Below are 14,448 nucleotides of genomic sequence, written 5' to 3'. Positions count from 1 at the left end.
CGACTGGGCCCCGAGGCGTAGCTGCCAAGACAGACCACTGGGCCGTGAGGCAGATGAAAGGATGTGCAGCACTTGGATCATCTGAAATGAAGGGAGCAAGACACGCCAGCATTTAGCAGGGTGCTGGGGCCAAAGGAAAGGCTTTCCGTGTTTTTTGTTTGTTCTTGGTTTTGCTTTGTTTGTTTCAATGTGGTGCTAGACCCTACTGACAGTCCAAGCAGAAGCCAGAGGACAGAAAGGGAGTAGCTGAGGCAGCTCCAGGAGCAGGGAGCAGAGGAAAGGTCCAGAGTGCTGGCGAGGACCCGGAGAGGGAAGACAGGGTGGATGTGAATATGGTAAGTGCAGGGGTCGGGGAGGTGGTGCCTGGCAGCCTCGAGCCTTCGGTGAGGAAGCAGGTGAGGAAGCAGGCGAGCTCATTCCAAGGCCTGGGGTCTTGGAGGGGAGTGAAGGCTTGATGAGCTGCCTAAAGGTTTCTGTGCATTTTGGGGTTTGGGGTCCTCTGGAGTGCAGCCCTGTGTTCTGAGGGGAAGCCAAGAATAACATCACACTCCGCACAGTAAATACCCCACTCCCCAGTCTCTGGTTGCACAAGCCAACTTTAGCTGCCTGGGGCTAAATCAGAGGCTATACGGCCTCCCCCCTCCTTAAATTCCCAAAATAGTCTGCAGGGAAAGCTGTTTGGAAGCTCCACAAGGCCTCTGTCACTCAGGAGCTAGCCTCCCAGGGACATCCTCCTGGTCAGTTTGGAGGGGAGCTGTCTGAGAGGTCTACCAGCAGGCCTGGTGGTCCCTGGAACAAATGTGTTCTATGTGGGACATCTCGTTAGAAGGCTCGCAGCGAACACAGACCAAGATGCTCCAGCCTGTGCCCTTCAACACCGGCTGGCATCCATCTTCCCCACGGGGCCGAAAGTGTCCCCCACAAACGGCAGGAGGTCAGGCCTGGCCGAGGGGTCAGAGGCTTTCATGTTGTGGGGATGGTCTACCGGGCATTAGGCATTAGGGTCAGGGCCTGGGCCAGCTCACTGGTCACTCACTTTGACAGGAGAAGTCAAGGTGCTGGTCCTGCCATGTGGGAGAGGGTGCTGGAACCTTCGCCCAGGCCCTGCCCCAGTATCCTTTACAGGGGGATGCTCCCACTTGGGGAGAAAAACGGAACAGCAACCCATCTAACACACACTTCTGTTCACTTTGTAAATATGAAATGAAACGCATTTTTGTTTGATTGTTTCCTAATGGGTATATTTGGTGCATCGTCTCTCAGTAAATCGACCTTGCTGCTGCTGGTGAGCCGACGTTGAGCGCACACACTGTGTCCATCTGATGTGATGGGAAAGTTCTTTCCGAGTAATGAATATGTTTGGTTCTTGGTTTCACAGTTTTTACCCCCCTATTGACTTTGTTCTCTCAATGACCTTGGTAAGGTTTTATGCTGGCCCATCCATTTGGCCTCTCTTTTGGAGTGTGTCAAAGACATCAGAAAATCATCTGATTGCTGTACATTTGAAACTAACACAGCCTTGTAAATCAACTATATTTCAATAACAATTAAAAAAAACCCTGCTCATCTGAACAACCCCCGAGCCGCTCAGTTTGTTACAGGCCCCGCTCAGTGCTCAGCTGAGGGCCAGTGCCTGCATTCAGGCCGTTGTTGATTCAGAGATTAGAGACCCAGGAACTGGGAGCACCATGAGGACCCCAAGGGACCATGCAGAAACCCCAGTGTGCTACAGAGACTGGGATATTGTGGTTGCAGGAAATGGATGGTTAACATGGAAATTGGTTAAATGCGGAGATTAACATTGAGATAAGGCCAGGAAGAAGGAGGTTTATGATTTTTTAAATGTCTTCAGTTTCGTAACAGACTGCTGGTATTTTAGCCAATGCACTCACTCTACAGGACCAGCGTCAGTGTCCACATGCCGAACGCCCTTCACTCAGCCCCGCGGCTTATCTTTCCAAGCGCATCACCAGCAGGCCGGTGCGCACAGGAGGAGCTAACAGAGGAGCACTTCCGGGGCACCAGCATCCTCGCCTTGGCTCTGGTGTGGATTCTCCCAACCACCACCTCTCCGCACGCGGACACTTCCAGGGACCACGTCCTGCGCTGTTGTATTTAACAAGCTCACCCCTGATTGTCACATGTCTGGCCGAGAAGACGCTAAATTCTGAGCAGGAGGCTTCGGGGCCTTCTGAACAAGGACGTCACCCTGATCTTAAACGACTGACCAGGGACCTGACCTGATCCACGGGCCCCCCCAGGAGAGGGGTGTCACCAGCGGGATCCTTTGGAGACTTCCTTTCTAGCAGTAACTGGAGGCTACCAGGTTGTGTCTCCCCTTTGCAACCTGAAATGGCTACAAGAAATATGGAAAATAGGGTGATGGGGGTCAGCAGGGTGCGGTGCTCCCTATAGGCAGGAAACAGGAATTTCTGCAAAACTACCTGGGTTCTGCCTGGACAGAGGGAGGGGCTGACGCCCTTAAAGGTCTCCCTGGAGAACTGGGATCCCCCGCCCTCCGATCGATCTGTGCTTCTATAAAGGCATGGAATGGGAGGGTCTGAGCTGCCATTGAAAACAAGAGTGACAAGAGCTGGGCTGCCTGGGGGGGCTGTGATCCCCAGACAGGAAGGACCAGGCGGGCTCGGTCACTAACAGCGTGTGGCCGTGGTCCCAGGCGCAGCTTCCAGGTTGAGGCAAAGACAGGAGACACGAGGCAAGGCAGGCGCCTGCCCCAGTCAGGACCGGGACGACGCCCGAGGCTGGCTCTGGGCCCTGGTCCTGGGGTTGTGGCCACTGATGGGAGTCAGGGCTCCAGACACCAGTGGGGTGAAAGCTGCTTCGTAATGAAAACCCTGGGGGTGACCTGCAGCCCAGGACAGAGCAGAGGGGAGGGGGGCTGTGCAGAGAGTCAGCAAGAAGCCTCCTGGTGCTGCCCCAGACCCTTCCCCACCATCACCAAGGGGTGCTGGGCTCCACTGAACTTGTTTCACTGGACAGCTTGTCAACACCTTGACTCCTAAGCTCCAGGCCCAGAAGAGAGTTGTGTGCTTGCTTTAGGCCACGGGGTTTGGCTTGATTACAGTAGTCATGGCCTCTGTAGGTGGACACTCCCACAGTCCTGTCTTGCTGGGCTTCCGTCTGGTATGTGGGGGGCCGCCCTGTCCACCTCATGTCTAATGGGCCACCCAGTGTCCACAGATCTGTGTCCTGGTTCCCTCCACACCTGTTCCATCCTCAGCTTTCCCGGGTGAGGTGAGCACCCCTCCACAGCCACAGTTACTCAGGCCCTGACTCTGGAGTCATCCGTGACCTCAACGCTGCCCCTAAAATCAAGACCCCACAGCCAGCCCTTCGGCAAACTTGCTGGCTCCCCCTTGACAGCTCATCTGACCGCTTCTCAGTAGCCCGCCGGCTGCAGAGCAGAATCTGGGTCTTGTTACTCCCTCGCCTAAAGGCCTGCGGCCATGCAGAGAACAGCCAGTCCACATCCCCGCTGGACCCTTGGCCCCCACCCCAGCTCTGACCTCCTCTCTGCGCTCTACCGCCAGGAGCCTTTCAGGCCTTTCCCTTGGCCACTTCCCACCTGCCTTGAGTCTTCACTTAACTTCTCCTTTGCAATAGGCCTGCCAACCCACAAAATACCCCAAGGCAACAAGGGAGCCCAGGAGACAGCTAAGCCTTGGAGGTTTGGTTGAGGAAGAAGCAAAGCAGAGGAAGAACATTTAACACCAAGGGGGCTTTAGCTCAGCCCACGGGAGAGAACTGCAAGATGGTGCTGGGCCTCCACAGTGAGGATGGAGTGCCCCCAGCTCTGCTGGGAAGAGGTAAAAGCCCGCCTTTGTCCTGAAAGCCCTTGATCCTGGCTTCTGGGTATTGCAGATCAGCATCAAGACTTTCCCTCTTCATCACCTTTACTCATGCAAGGCCGTGGTCTTAGCATTAGCAGAGAATGTCACCCTGGCACTGGATCAAGTTGAAATAAAACTATTCAGGGAACGTCTGACCATCAGGAGGGAAGTCAGAGCTCCTGGTTTTAATTAAGGGGGAACTGAGGCCAGAAAGCACGTGACTTTCATCCAGTGTCCTCCACCGAGTTACTGCTATCTGCCTGCCCAGAGGCCCCCAGGGATCCCCTCCAGAGATGCTAGGGCCAGCTGCACGGGCCCCAGCTGCATGGGTCCCAGGTGTGAGGGTCCCAGCTGCAAGGGCCCCAGCTGCACAGGTCCCAGCTGCACGGGTCCCAGCTGCGAGGGCCCCGCCACACACTCACTCTAGTCTTTCCTCTTCTTTCCTCCGAAGGTCGAAGTCCCGTTGAACCACCTCCCAGACGTGCTTGGCCTCTTCATCCGTGAGCTTGGAAAGATCCAGTGTCTTTCCCATCTCTGCTGCTCGTCAAGGTCACACCTGGAGTAACACAGGGCCCAGCAGTCAGCCCAGGAAGCCTGTGCGGGTGCCGGGCGAGTCACAAAGGAAGAGACAACGCAGAAAACACCAATTTCCCAGGAGCTGGAACCTGGGTTAGGTCGTTTTTGAAAACAGGCAAACATGTGTCTGGAAACACACACAGTCAAAATAAGGGAACCCACGTGTAGAGTCCCCACAGCTCAGAGTCAGAATTCAGATGACACTGCCCTTTCTGGACACTGAAGATCTCAATTCACACCAAGAGGACAAAGGAAGGAAAACCCAGCTGTCACAAACCAAGAGAAGCAGAAGCAGAACCACCTTTCTCGCTACTCAGGGTGCGCTCCGTGGATCAGCAGCATCTCCCGCAGCCTGTGAGAAATGCAGACTCCCAGGTCCGGGCCCTCCTGATTCAGAATATGCGTTCTGACAAGGTCCTCGAGGGGTCCTCCACCTGTCTCCACCCCCCACCCCCCAGCACGCCCACCCCTTGAGCGTGTCTTCACACCTCCTAACAGCTGGTGGAGCATCATTTCATATATCGTGATGACCGTGACCTCCCCCTGGCACTCAGGGACACATTTTGGTGCCCCCACCTCTCTGGTCTGTGGCAGGTGGACAGCTGACCCTTGGCCAGAGACCACGATTGCTGCACTCAGTTCAGCTCTGTTCTGGCAGGACGGGGCTGGGGGGCAGATTCTGTTTGGGCGATGGGATCCTGGTGGGAACTGAAAGCTCAAGAATCTCTGTGCGACTTCAGCGAGTCTTCATGAAGGACCGAAACCCGCTTTTCAGGAATATCAGAGAAGGGACCCAGTCTGTCTGGTATCACTGGGAAGCCTCAAACATCAACCAAAGACGCAAATCTGCTTCTGAATTCTGAGCAGCATCTCCATTCACTGACGCTGACCTCCTGAAAGTGATCTCTGTGCAAATGCAAGCAAGACTTGCTCTGTGCTAGAAAGCAAGTTTGCTCTACAAGAGGTTAATTATGAAGAGTGTCATTTTCTGAGTAACACTCAGATACCACTTGAAATGAACGTGGCCACAGAGATCCGGTGGCTGTCAAACTATGCCTTAAAATAGGTGAAAAATAACATCTACTTTTTTTTTTTCACTGACCCTCTCAATATTTCCAAACTCAAGCACTGCGCTATGAATGTTGTATTAATAGGATGCCCTGATGGGTCAGAATCATTCAAATTATTTTCTTTACACTTGAACTGAGATTTTTGGACGTGAAAAACATTAAACCCAAACTGACTCTTGATGCTTCCCCAGAGCACATAGCTTCTGTTTGTCTTTAAAAAATGGAACAAAAAGTCATTTGATGGATGCCTGGGGTTTATTCATCTTTGCTTTTTACTGTCGTTGAGAAAATTCTATCATAAGAAGAACATTCATTTGAAATTCTATTTTCAGAGCAGATGAAAGCTGTGACTATCAGCTGAGTAGTCAGCATTCTCTCTCCTCTCCTAAAGGAAAAGTCACAATTTCAGGCTTCATTTCAAGAAACTTAAGTTGTGAGGTGTGAGGGAGAAAAACAAAACAAAAAGAAACCAGTATATTTTCCTTGCCATGCAAGCTTAACTGTCTTAGAGTGGGTCAGTGACTGATGACCCATGGATGAAGGACCCACTAGGGGTCAGAACGCCTGCCTGGAGGCTTCGCACCCAGAGGACGCACCCCGTGCCCCTCTCAAGCCTGTCTCTTCTGTTTGATGCTTCTTTCTAACGAGGATGGCACCTGGCTTCCCTGCGCAGACAGCAAAGTCGATCGCAGCCTAGGGACTGGCGATACTGGGCCAGGGAGTCACCTCCAGAGAGCAGGGTGCCTGCCAGGGACGGGGTGGGGAAGACACCCAGGCTGGCTGCCCGCTGCCTGGAGTGAGGCCGGGCAGAAGCTGCTGAGACGTGAACAGAGAGAGATGGCCAGGGCACAGTGCTTCAGGGGAACCAGGGCATCATGACTTAGCACCAACTCGGAGGTGCCAGGGTTGACCCTGAGTTGTTAAGTGGAAGTGTTCGTCTCTCAGTCGTGTCCGACAGCTTGTGACCACTCCCCACCACCTACACCCCATGGACTGTAGCCCGCCTATGTCCATGGGATTCTCCAGGCAAGAATACCGGAGTGTGTAGTTATTCCCCTCTCCAGGGGATCTTCCCGACCCAGGGATCAAACTCAGGTCTCAAACACTGCAGGCAGATTCTTCACGGTCTAAGCCACCAGGGAAATGGATGTGTGTTCATGATGCTGTTTAGTGAAGCCAGGAATGAGGTGACACAGAGTTTGAAGAACAAGCATCCCACATAGCTAACCCAAGAGCAGACTGTCGGTACTTCATGGGGTAGACATAATCTGAAAACTTTTACTCTGGTGCCTGTTTTTAGCTCTGGCCCAACTTCTGGGTGAGCAGGCGGTGCTGGGAGAGGAGGGGAGGAGAGTGATTGGAAACTTCAGACCCACCTCATCCATCGGACCCTATGCCATGCAGCCGGGAGGTGATGCCTCCCAGGGAAGCAGGTTCCCAGGGCAGCCAGGGGTCAGCAGCCTGTGGTCCCTGACACGGGGCTTTATTACGGTGACCAACCTTCCCATTCAGCGAGTTGATGAAGTGCAGAGGCTTAAAGTTTTTAATTATTTTTGTTAGTTTACTTTGTTGTTGGTGGTGGTGGTGATGGGGGGTGGGCGGAGGTGGTAGTTTTAAAGCTTTTTTTTTCCATCTTGGACCCATTTGGTTCTAGCTAGTTTTTTTTTTTTTTAACTTTTAATTTTTCATTAGGGTGCAGCCAATTAACCAATAGTGTGATAGTTTCACGTGAACTGCCGAGACTCAGCCATACATACACATGTATCCCTTTCTCCCCCAAACTCCCCTCCCATCCAGGCTGCCACATAACATTGAGCAGAGTTCCCTGTGCTATACAGTAGGTCCTTGTTGGTTATCCATTTAAAATATAGCAGCATGTGCATGTCCGACCCAAACTCCCTATCCATCCCATTCTCCTATCTTTCCAAGGGCAGTGGTAAGTTCATTCTCTTTGAGTCTGCTTCTGTTTTGTAAATTCATTTGTATAATTTCTTTTTAGATTACACATATAAGGAATGTCATACCATATTTCTTCTTCTCTGACAGACTTTGTTCAGCATGACAATCTCTAGATCCATCCATGTTGCTGCAAATGGCATTTCAGTTTTAATGGCAGAGTAATATTCCATTACTTAACCAACAAAGGTCCGTCTAGTCAAAGTTATGGTTTTTCCAGTGATCATGTATGGATGTGAGAATTGGACCATAAAGAAAGCTGAGCACCGAAGAATTGATGCTTTTGAATTGTGGTGTTGGAAGAGACCCTTGAGAGTCCCTTGGATTGCAAGGAGATCCAACCAGTCCATCCTAAAGGACATCAACCCTGAATATTCAGTGGAAGGACAGATGCTAAAGCTGAAACTCCAATACTTTGGCCACCTAATAGGAAGAACTGACTTCTTGGAAAAGACCCTGATGCTGGGAAATTTTGAAGGCAGGAGAAGGGGATGACAGAGGATGAGATGGGTGGATGGTGTCACTGACAAAATGGACATGAGTTTGAGTAAACTCCAGGAGTTGGTGATGGACAGGGAAGCCTGGCGTAATGCAGTCGCAAAGAGTCGGACATGACTGAGTGACTGAACTGAATATTCCATTGTATATATGTACCACATTTTCTTTATCCATTTCTCTGCTTATGGATATTTAGGTTGCTAAAGCTTTTTAAAAACTATCTTTAGAAAATAACCTTAAACTGAATGGAGAATATGCTTGATTTCAGCAACCCAAGGGCATAAACAGAAAGATACTGGCAGTTGGGCCATGAGCTGTTAGCACCCTTCCGGCTTGTGTCAGGCTGGTATGTTGATGGGGGCACTTGGGATGTGGTAGAAGGTCTGCCAGATGCTCTGTCAGGTACGGCCATGCGTAAGGACCCTGGATTCATGGAGGGGGCAGCCTTTCAGCCATGGTCATCTCTCCCACCACTCCCCTCTTTGCTCACCAAGACCCTGGTCTCCACCAGGTATCCCTCCAACCACCACAGTCACACAACCACCACAGGGGAAACGTGGGAGCAGAGCCTGACCTGGGTCTGCCTAAGTGCCCTGCTAACACAGGTCATTCCAGACCCACAGAGCGGACAGGGTTCTGACCTGCCCTGGCCCGGGGGAACCTCCCAGGGTGTGCGTGCTGGGGAGGGCAGACTCCCCAGGCTCTATCTGCCCCTGGTTCCACTCGGGTGTAGATAACACCTAGTCATGAGCTTCCTGAACAAAACACTTTCAATTTGTGCCTGGTCCAGGGCTCAGATTTAATCACATTGTTAATCTTTGAGACTGTCAGCCCTCCCCAGTCATTTGTAAGTTGTAATGGAGGAAAGAGAACCTTACATGGAAGTTAATGAGTTGGAAAGAGACAGTGGAACTGGTTTTACAAAGTGGGTAGGCTAAACCCGGATCACTGCATTTCAGTCGTGGCTCATCTGTGTCTGTTAAAGATTTGAGTTCATATTTTGACCCCATTAAGGGGAAATATGGGTGGGGGTTCTTCCTACACACAACTGGGGCTGGAGGGGCCCCCTGAGCCTGGGAACAAACGCAAGAATGAGTCCTCACGGCCATCACCGCCTGAGCTGATAAACTTTCCAGCAAGCCCAAGTTCTTCTTCAACGCCCTACTAACAATGGCAAGAATGCGCTCTGACTCAGAACCAGGTGGGTGACCCTTACCGATAAAGGTACAGGCACATTCAGGGGGAAGGCTCAGGTGCTAGCTGGGGGCAGGGGGGCTGTGCATTAACCCTTTGTGGCTGCTTCCCAAATGCTGTCCTCAGAGTGGGGCTGTGAGGTTACTTCTGCAGGCAGGGCTGGCTTCCCAGACACGCAACCAACCCCTCAACCTTCCTCAGCAGCAACATGAGCACGTTTCCATCCTGCCCCTGCAGGTGCTCTGAAATCACCCCAGCAGCTCGGGCCCTGCTGCTTGCCTCCCTCTTGCTCCATCTCTCCACTCTCTCAGCTCCCTGGGGAGCTGCTGGAAACCTTGTTTCTACACGGACATCCTTCCACACTTGCACGAATCCTCAGCTACAGACTCCAGAGCAAGGATGGAGCCCCAGGTGATGCTGCAGGACAAGGATGCCCTGAGGGTCAGGGGCTGGGCTCCAGTCCTGGTTCAGGCACCAGCCAGTCCCCATGACTGAGGACCAGTCCCCTTCCTCTGCAGTCTCAGCGTTTACAGCTGTGCCATGACTTCTCCAGCTCTCTCTAGCTTTGGGTGATACCAGGATGTCGGAATTAGAGGGAGAGGTCATAGGGTGGGAGCAGGGGAGGGGGCCTCATCCTCCAGAGATTGCTTCTGCAGAGACCTAATGGCAGGGGCGGGGGCCCCCATAGGCCATCACCATGCTGCCATCCGAGGGCCCCAAAGCCACCCTTCCGAGTAGCCTGCAGGGCTCTGGCTCCTCTTCACCAATCCCCAAGCCTCCCCCTGAGCTGGCCTTAACGTTTCAGTCACTAATGCCTTAATCAGTAAGGTCCCTTGCCTGCTAGTCTGTGTGCTTGGACCAGTCCTCAGTCACTCCTGCAGGGCACCTACCACTTCGTCCAGAGTTTGGAAGTAGGGGGAGCGCAGGGACCTATGACTGGTGCTTGGATTCTAAGGCATGAGGCCCTGGAGGCCCAGGTACGGGGCTTTTGCCCAAGAAAGCTGGGTCTTGCTGAGGCCTAGTGGAGTGGCCAACAGAGGGCTAGATGGTAAAAGATGGACGTGAGTGGCTGAACCCAGGTGCCAATGTCACTGCTCCCCCACCATGGTCTTTAAGCCTGACCGTCTCCCTGGGCTTCATGCCGATGGGCATTGCTGCCTTTGCACCCAGTGGGCCAGTGGGGCCTCGCCACCCCCTCAATCACTCCAGCCTCTCAGAAAGCAATATGGAACTAAGACGGAAAAAATCAAACACAGAAAAATGTAAAGGTCCCAGCCCAGCTGAAAATGGAGTGGGGTTCTCAACACGTGGTTAAGGTGTGCAGGACACAGGTGTCTGAGCTCGGGATACCGGAGGGCCTTTGTAGGCAGGGCTGGCTCGGGCTTCCCAGGAGGTGCTCGTGTAAAGAGGAGATGCCAGAGACAAGTGTTTGATCCCTGGTGGGTTGGGAAGGTCCCCTGGAGGAGGGCATGGCAACCCCCTCCAGTATTCCTGCCTGGAGCACCCCATGGACAGAGGAGCCTGGCGGGCCACAGCTGAAGCGTGCCTCACTTTCTGGCTTGGGCAGGGGCCTGGGGCCAGTGGCCACTACCTGACTCCCTTCACCTGCAGATCCGTCCCCTGGGCCCTGTGGGCTGGTCTGCGGGCCTGTCAGCAAACACAATTCCAATACGAGTGGGGCTTTCAGGGGCCCCAAGTCCAGGACACCTCCTCCCATGCCAGGACGCCCTAGGGCTCTCTTTCTGGCAGGAGTCGCTCCCCAAACAGCCTCCGCCCGAGGAGTGACCTGCCCCCACTTAGTCTCAGAGCGGCAGGCTCAGCCCTGTCTGCAGAGCCATCGCCAACAGGACTTCTGATGGAAACCATCGATTTGCCCAAAATGGGCTCCCGAGGACCCAGACCTCCGGTTAGGCTTTCCAGGTGAAGCTTGGCTTTCGGGTTCGGGGAGGGGGGATGGGTGGGGGGCTAGGAGCGTCCTCCTCACCAGTCAGGAGGGACCGAGGCCTGGGGGGCTGTTGGGGGCGTTTTCACACCGGCGGGGCTGCAGCCAGCACCGCGGACCCGCCCCACGCCCGGGTTCTCCCTGAACTCACCGACTCCGTTCCCAGGGGTGTCGGCCCTGACCGCCGGGACTCCGGGGTTGCCCGCTCCGGTCCTGCCAGGGAGAGCGAGGCGACCGGGCGGCGTCGGGGCTCAGGGCTCTGAGGCCAGGCGGGCCGATCGGGCCGGGCAGGGCGCAGGGCGGCGGGAGGGCGAGGTCCGGGCGCCCGCGGGGATCACGAGGGCCGCGCCCGCCCCGCCCAGCTCCGGGAGCAGCGAGCACCTCCGGGTGCGGGCGGCGACTGGGGCGGGCACCCGGGCGCCCGCGCGGGAGGCGCCCGCGCCAGGCAGAGACCATCGCTCCTCGCCCACAGCCGGCTTGGCGGAGGAAGGCGGCGGCGGCGGCGGGGAGGCAGGCCCGGGCCCGCACCTGGGGAGTCGGGCCGGTAACGCGGCCGCCGCGGTAGCCCTCGGCGCGGAGGGACCTGGGGGCCTTTCGCGCCCTCGGACCGCACGCTTTCTGACTTAATTCCCATCCCAGCTCTGCAGTTTACTCTGCTATTCACTCCGGCTTCACAGAAGGGATACCGAGGCTCAAGAAGGCGCCTTCCCTAAAGCCTCCGACTAACGCGTGGGAAAGCCGGCGGGTAAGGGGGACTTTGGGCGAGAAGCCTCAGCCCCAGGATCGCCGCCGCGGGAAGGGTCCCGAGACCTCGCCCATCAAGAAAAGTCGGCGTAGTCAGCATCCGCACGCAGACCGGGCGGGAATAGACGGGAGGGTGCCCTCGGCGGGGAGAGCGGAGGGCAGCCGGGGAACCTCCTCCGAGCCTGCCGCCGCTTCTCTCTCCACGAGCTCAGTTCAGTCGCTCAGTCGTGTCCGACTCTGCGACCCAATGAACTGCAGCAGGCCAGGCCTCCCTGTCCATCACCAACTCCCGGAGTTTGCTTAAACTCATGCCCATTGAGTCGGTGATGCCATCCAACCGTCTCATCCTCTGTCGCTCACTTCTCCTCCCGCCTTCAATCTTTCCCACGATCAGGGTCTTTTCCAGTGAGTCGGTTCTTCGCATCAGGTGGCTCAGTTCAGTTCAGTTCAGTCGCTCAGTCTTGTCCGACTCGTTGAGACCCCATGAATCCCAGCACGCCAGGCCTCCCTGTCCATCACCAACTCCCGGAGTTCACTCAAACTCACATCCATCCAGTCGGTGATGCCATCCAGCCATCTCATCCTCTGTTGTCCCCTTCTCCTGCCCCCAATCCCTCCCAGCATCCAAGTCTTTTCCAATGAGTCAGCTTTTCTCATGAGGTGGCCAACGTACTGGAGTTTCAGCTTTAGCATCATTATTCCAAAGAACACCCAGGACTGATCTCCTTCAGAATGGACTGGTTGGATCTCCTTGGAGTCCAGGGGACTCTCAAGAGTCTTCTCCAACACCACAGTTCAAAAGCATCAATTCTTCGGCACTCAGCTTTCTTCACAGTCCAACTCTCACATCCATACATGACCACTGGGAAAACCATAGCCTTGACTAGACGGACCTTTGTTGGCAAAGTACTGTCTCTGCTTTTGAATATGCTATCTGGGTTGGTCATAACTTTCCTTCCAAGGAGTAAGCGTCTTTTAATTTCATGGCTGAAGTCACCATCTGCAGTGATTTGGGAGCCCCAAAAAATGAAGTCTGACACTGTTTCCACTGTTCCCATCTATTTCCCATGAAGTGATGGGACCAGATGTCATGATCTTCGTTTTCTGAATGTTGAGCTTTAAGCCAACTTTTTCACTCTCTTCTTTCACTTTCATCAAGAGGCTTTTGAGTTCCTCTTCACTTTCTGCCATAAGGGTGGTGTCATCTGCATATCTGAGGTTATTGATATTTCTCCTAGCAATCTTGATTCCAGTTTGTGCTTCTTCCAGCCCAGCGTTTCTCATAATGTACTCTGCATATAAGTTAAATAAGCAGGGTGACAATATACAGCCTTGATGTACTCCTTTTCCTATTTGGAACCAGTCTGTTGTTTCATGTCCAGTCTAACTGTTGCTTCCTGACCTGCATACAGGTTTCTCAAGAGGCAGGTCAGGTGGTCTGGTATTCCCATCTCTTTCAGAATTTTCCACAGTTTATTGTGATCCACACAGTCAAAGGCTTTGGCATAATCAATAAAGCAGAAATAGATGTTTTTCTGGAACTCTCTTGCTTTTTCGATGATCCAGCGGATGTTGGCAATTTGATGTCTGGTTCCTCTGCCTTTTCTAAAACCAGCTTGAACATCTGGAAGTTCACGGTTCACGTATTGCTGAAGCCTGGCTTGGAGAATTTTGGGCATTACTTTACTAGTGTGTGAGATGAGTGCAGTTGTGCGGTAGTTTGAGCATTCTTTGGCATTACCTTTCTTTGGGATTGGACTGAAAACTGACCTTTTCCAGTCCTGTGGCCACTGCTGAGTTTTCCAAATTTGCTGGCACGTTGAGTGCAGCACTTTCACAACATCATCTTTCAGGATTTGAAATAGCTCAACTGGAATTCCATCACCTCCACTAGCTTTGTTCATAGTGATGCTTTCTAAGGCCCACTTGACTTCACATTCCAGGATATCTGGCTCTAGGTGAGTGATCACACCATCATGATCATCTGGGTCGTGAAGATCTTTTTTGTACAGTTCTTCTGTGTATTCTTGCCACCTCTTCTTAATGTCTTCTGCTTCTGTTAGGTCCATACCATTTCAGGAGCACCTCAAATCCACAGGGCCCCAAGTACCGCCAGCAGCTCCAGCCCACCGTGCCCACTTGTCCTTCCCAAATCCCCTGGACATTAAGGGCGTCACCACCTTCCCTCTCCTTTCCAGACTAGGGCGCATGAGAGCCATGCTCGCCTTCTCCCTCTCCCTTACCGAAAGAAGATCGAACAAGAAGTACATTCTTACCCTCAGAAACTAGTTTTCCATATCTGTGAAATGGGAATATGAACATAAAGAAATATATAAATGATCAGGGTTATTAGGTGAATGGACACGAATATCTCCATTTTGCAGAAGAGGAAATTATACCTTACAGGATTTTTGTGACCTCACATTGGATAATTTATAAGGCGTTTTCAAAAGCCACACATTTCTGCTCTGGTTAGAGTGTTGGTTGTCTGCTGTGTGAAGCACTGTAAGTGCATTTGGGTTATTTCAGGCCCCCAGGGTGGTAGCAGCTCTGGCCAAACACCATCCGCTGTGTGTGCGAACCCAGAAATAGGGACATTTAACCCAGAGTTTCCAGA

At 53.3% G+C, this 14,448-nt stretch overlaps 1 protein-coding gene across 4 annotated transcripts in view; it reads right to left on the bottom strand.

The window, feature by feature from the left end:
* The window catches only part of MLPH (melanophilin), a 46,520-nt gene extending 35,123 nt beyond the window's left edge, over window positions 1-11,397 (bottom strand). For 2 of the 4 annotated variants that reach the window (XM_061412724.1, XM_061412725.1), the window contains exons 1-2: window positions 11,239-11,397; window positions 4,274-4,407 (exon numbers count right to left, since the gene is read on the bottom strand). In XM_061412724.1, the coding sequence (XP_061268708.1) occupies window positions 4,274-4,383 (110 nt within the window). In that variant the 5' untranslated portion in view covers window positions 4,384-4,407; window positions 11,239-11,397. The remainder of the gene's footprint in view (window positions 1-4,273; window positions 4,408-11,238) is intronic. The other 2 variants (XM_061412722.1, XM_061412723.1) reach the window with 2 other exon arrangements.
* Window positions 11,398-14,448: the final 3,051 nt, after the last annotated feature.

The sequence above is a fragment of the Bos javanicus genome, chromosome 3 (assembly GCF_032452875.1).
Source record: "Bos javanicus breed banteng chromosome 3, ARS-OSU_banteng_1.0, whole genome shotgun sequence".
Classification (NCBI taxonomy): domain Eukaryota; kingdom Metazoa; phylum Chordata; class Mammalia; order Artiodactyla; family Bovidae; genus Bos; species Bos javanicus.
This window is presented reverse-complemented; position numbering and strand designations above follow the sequence as displayed.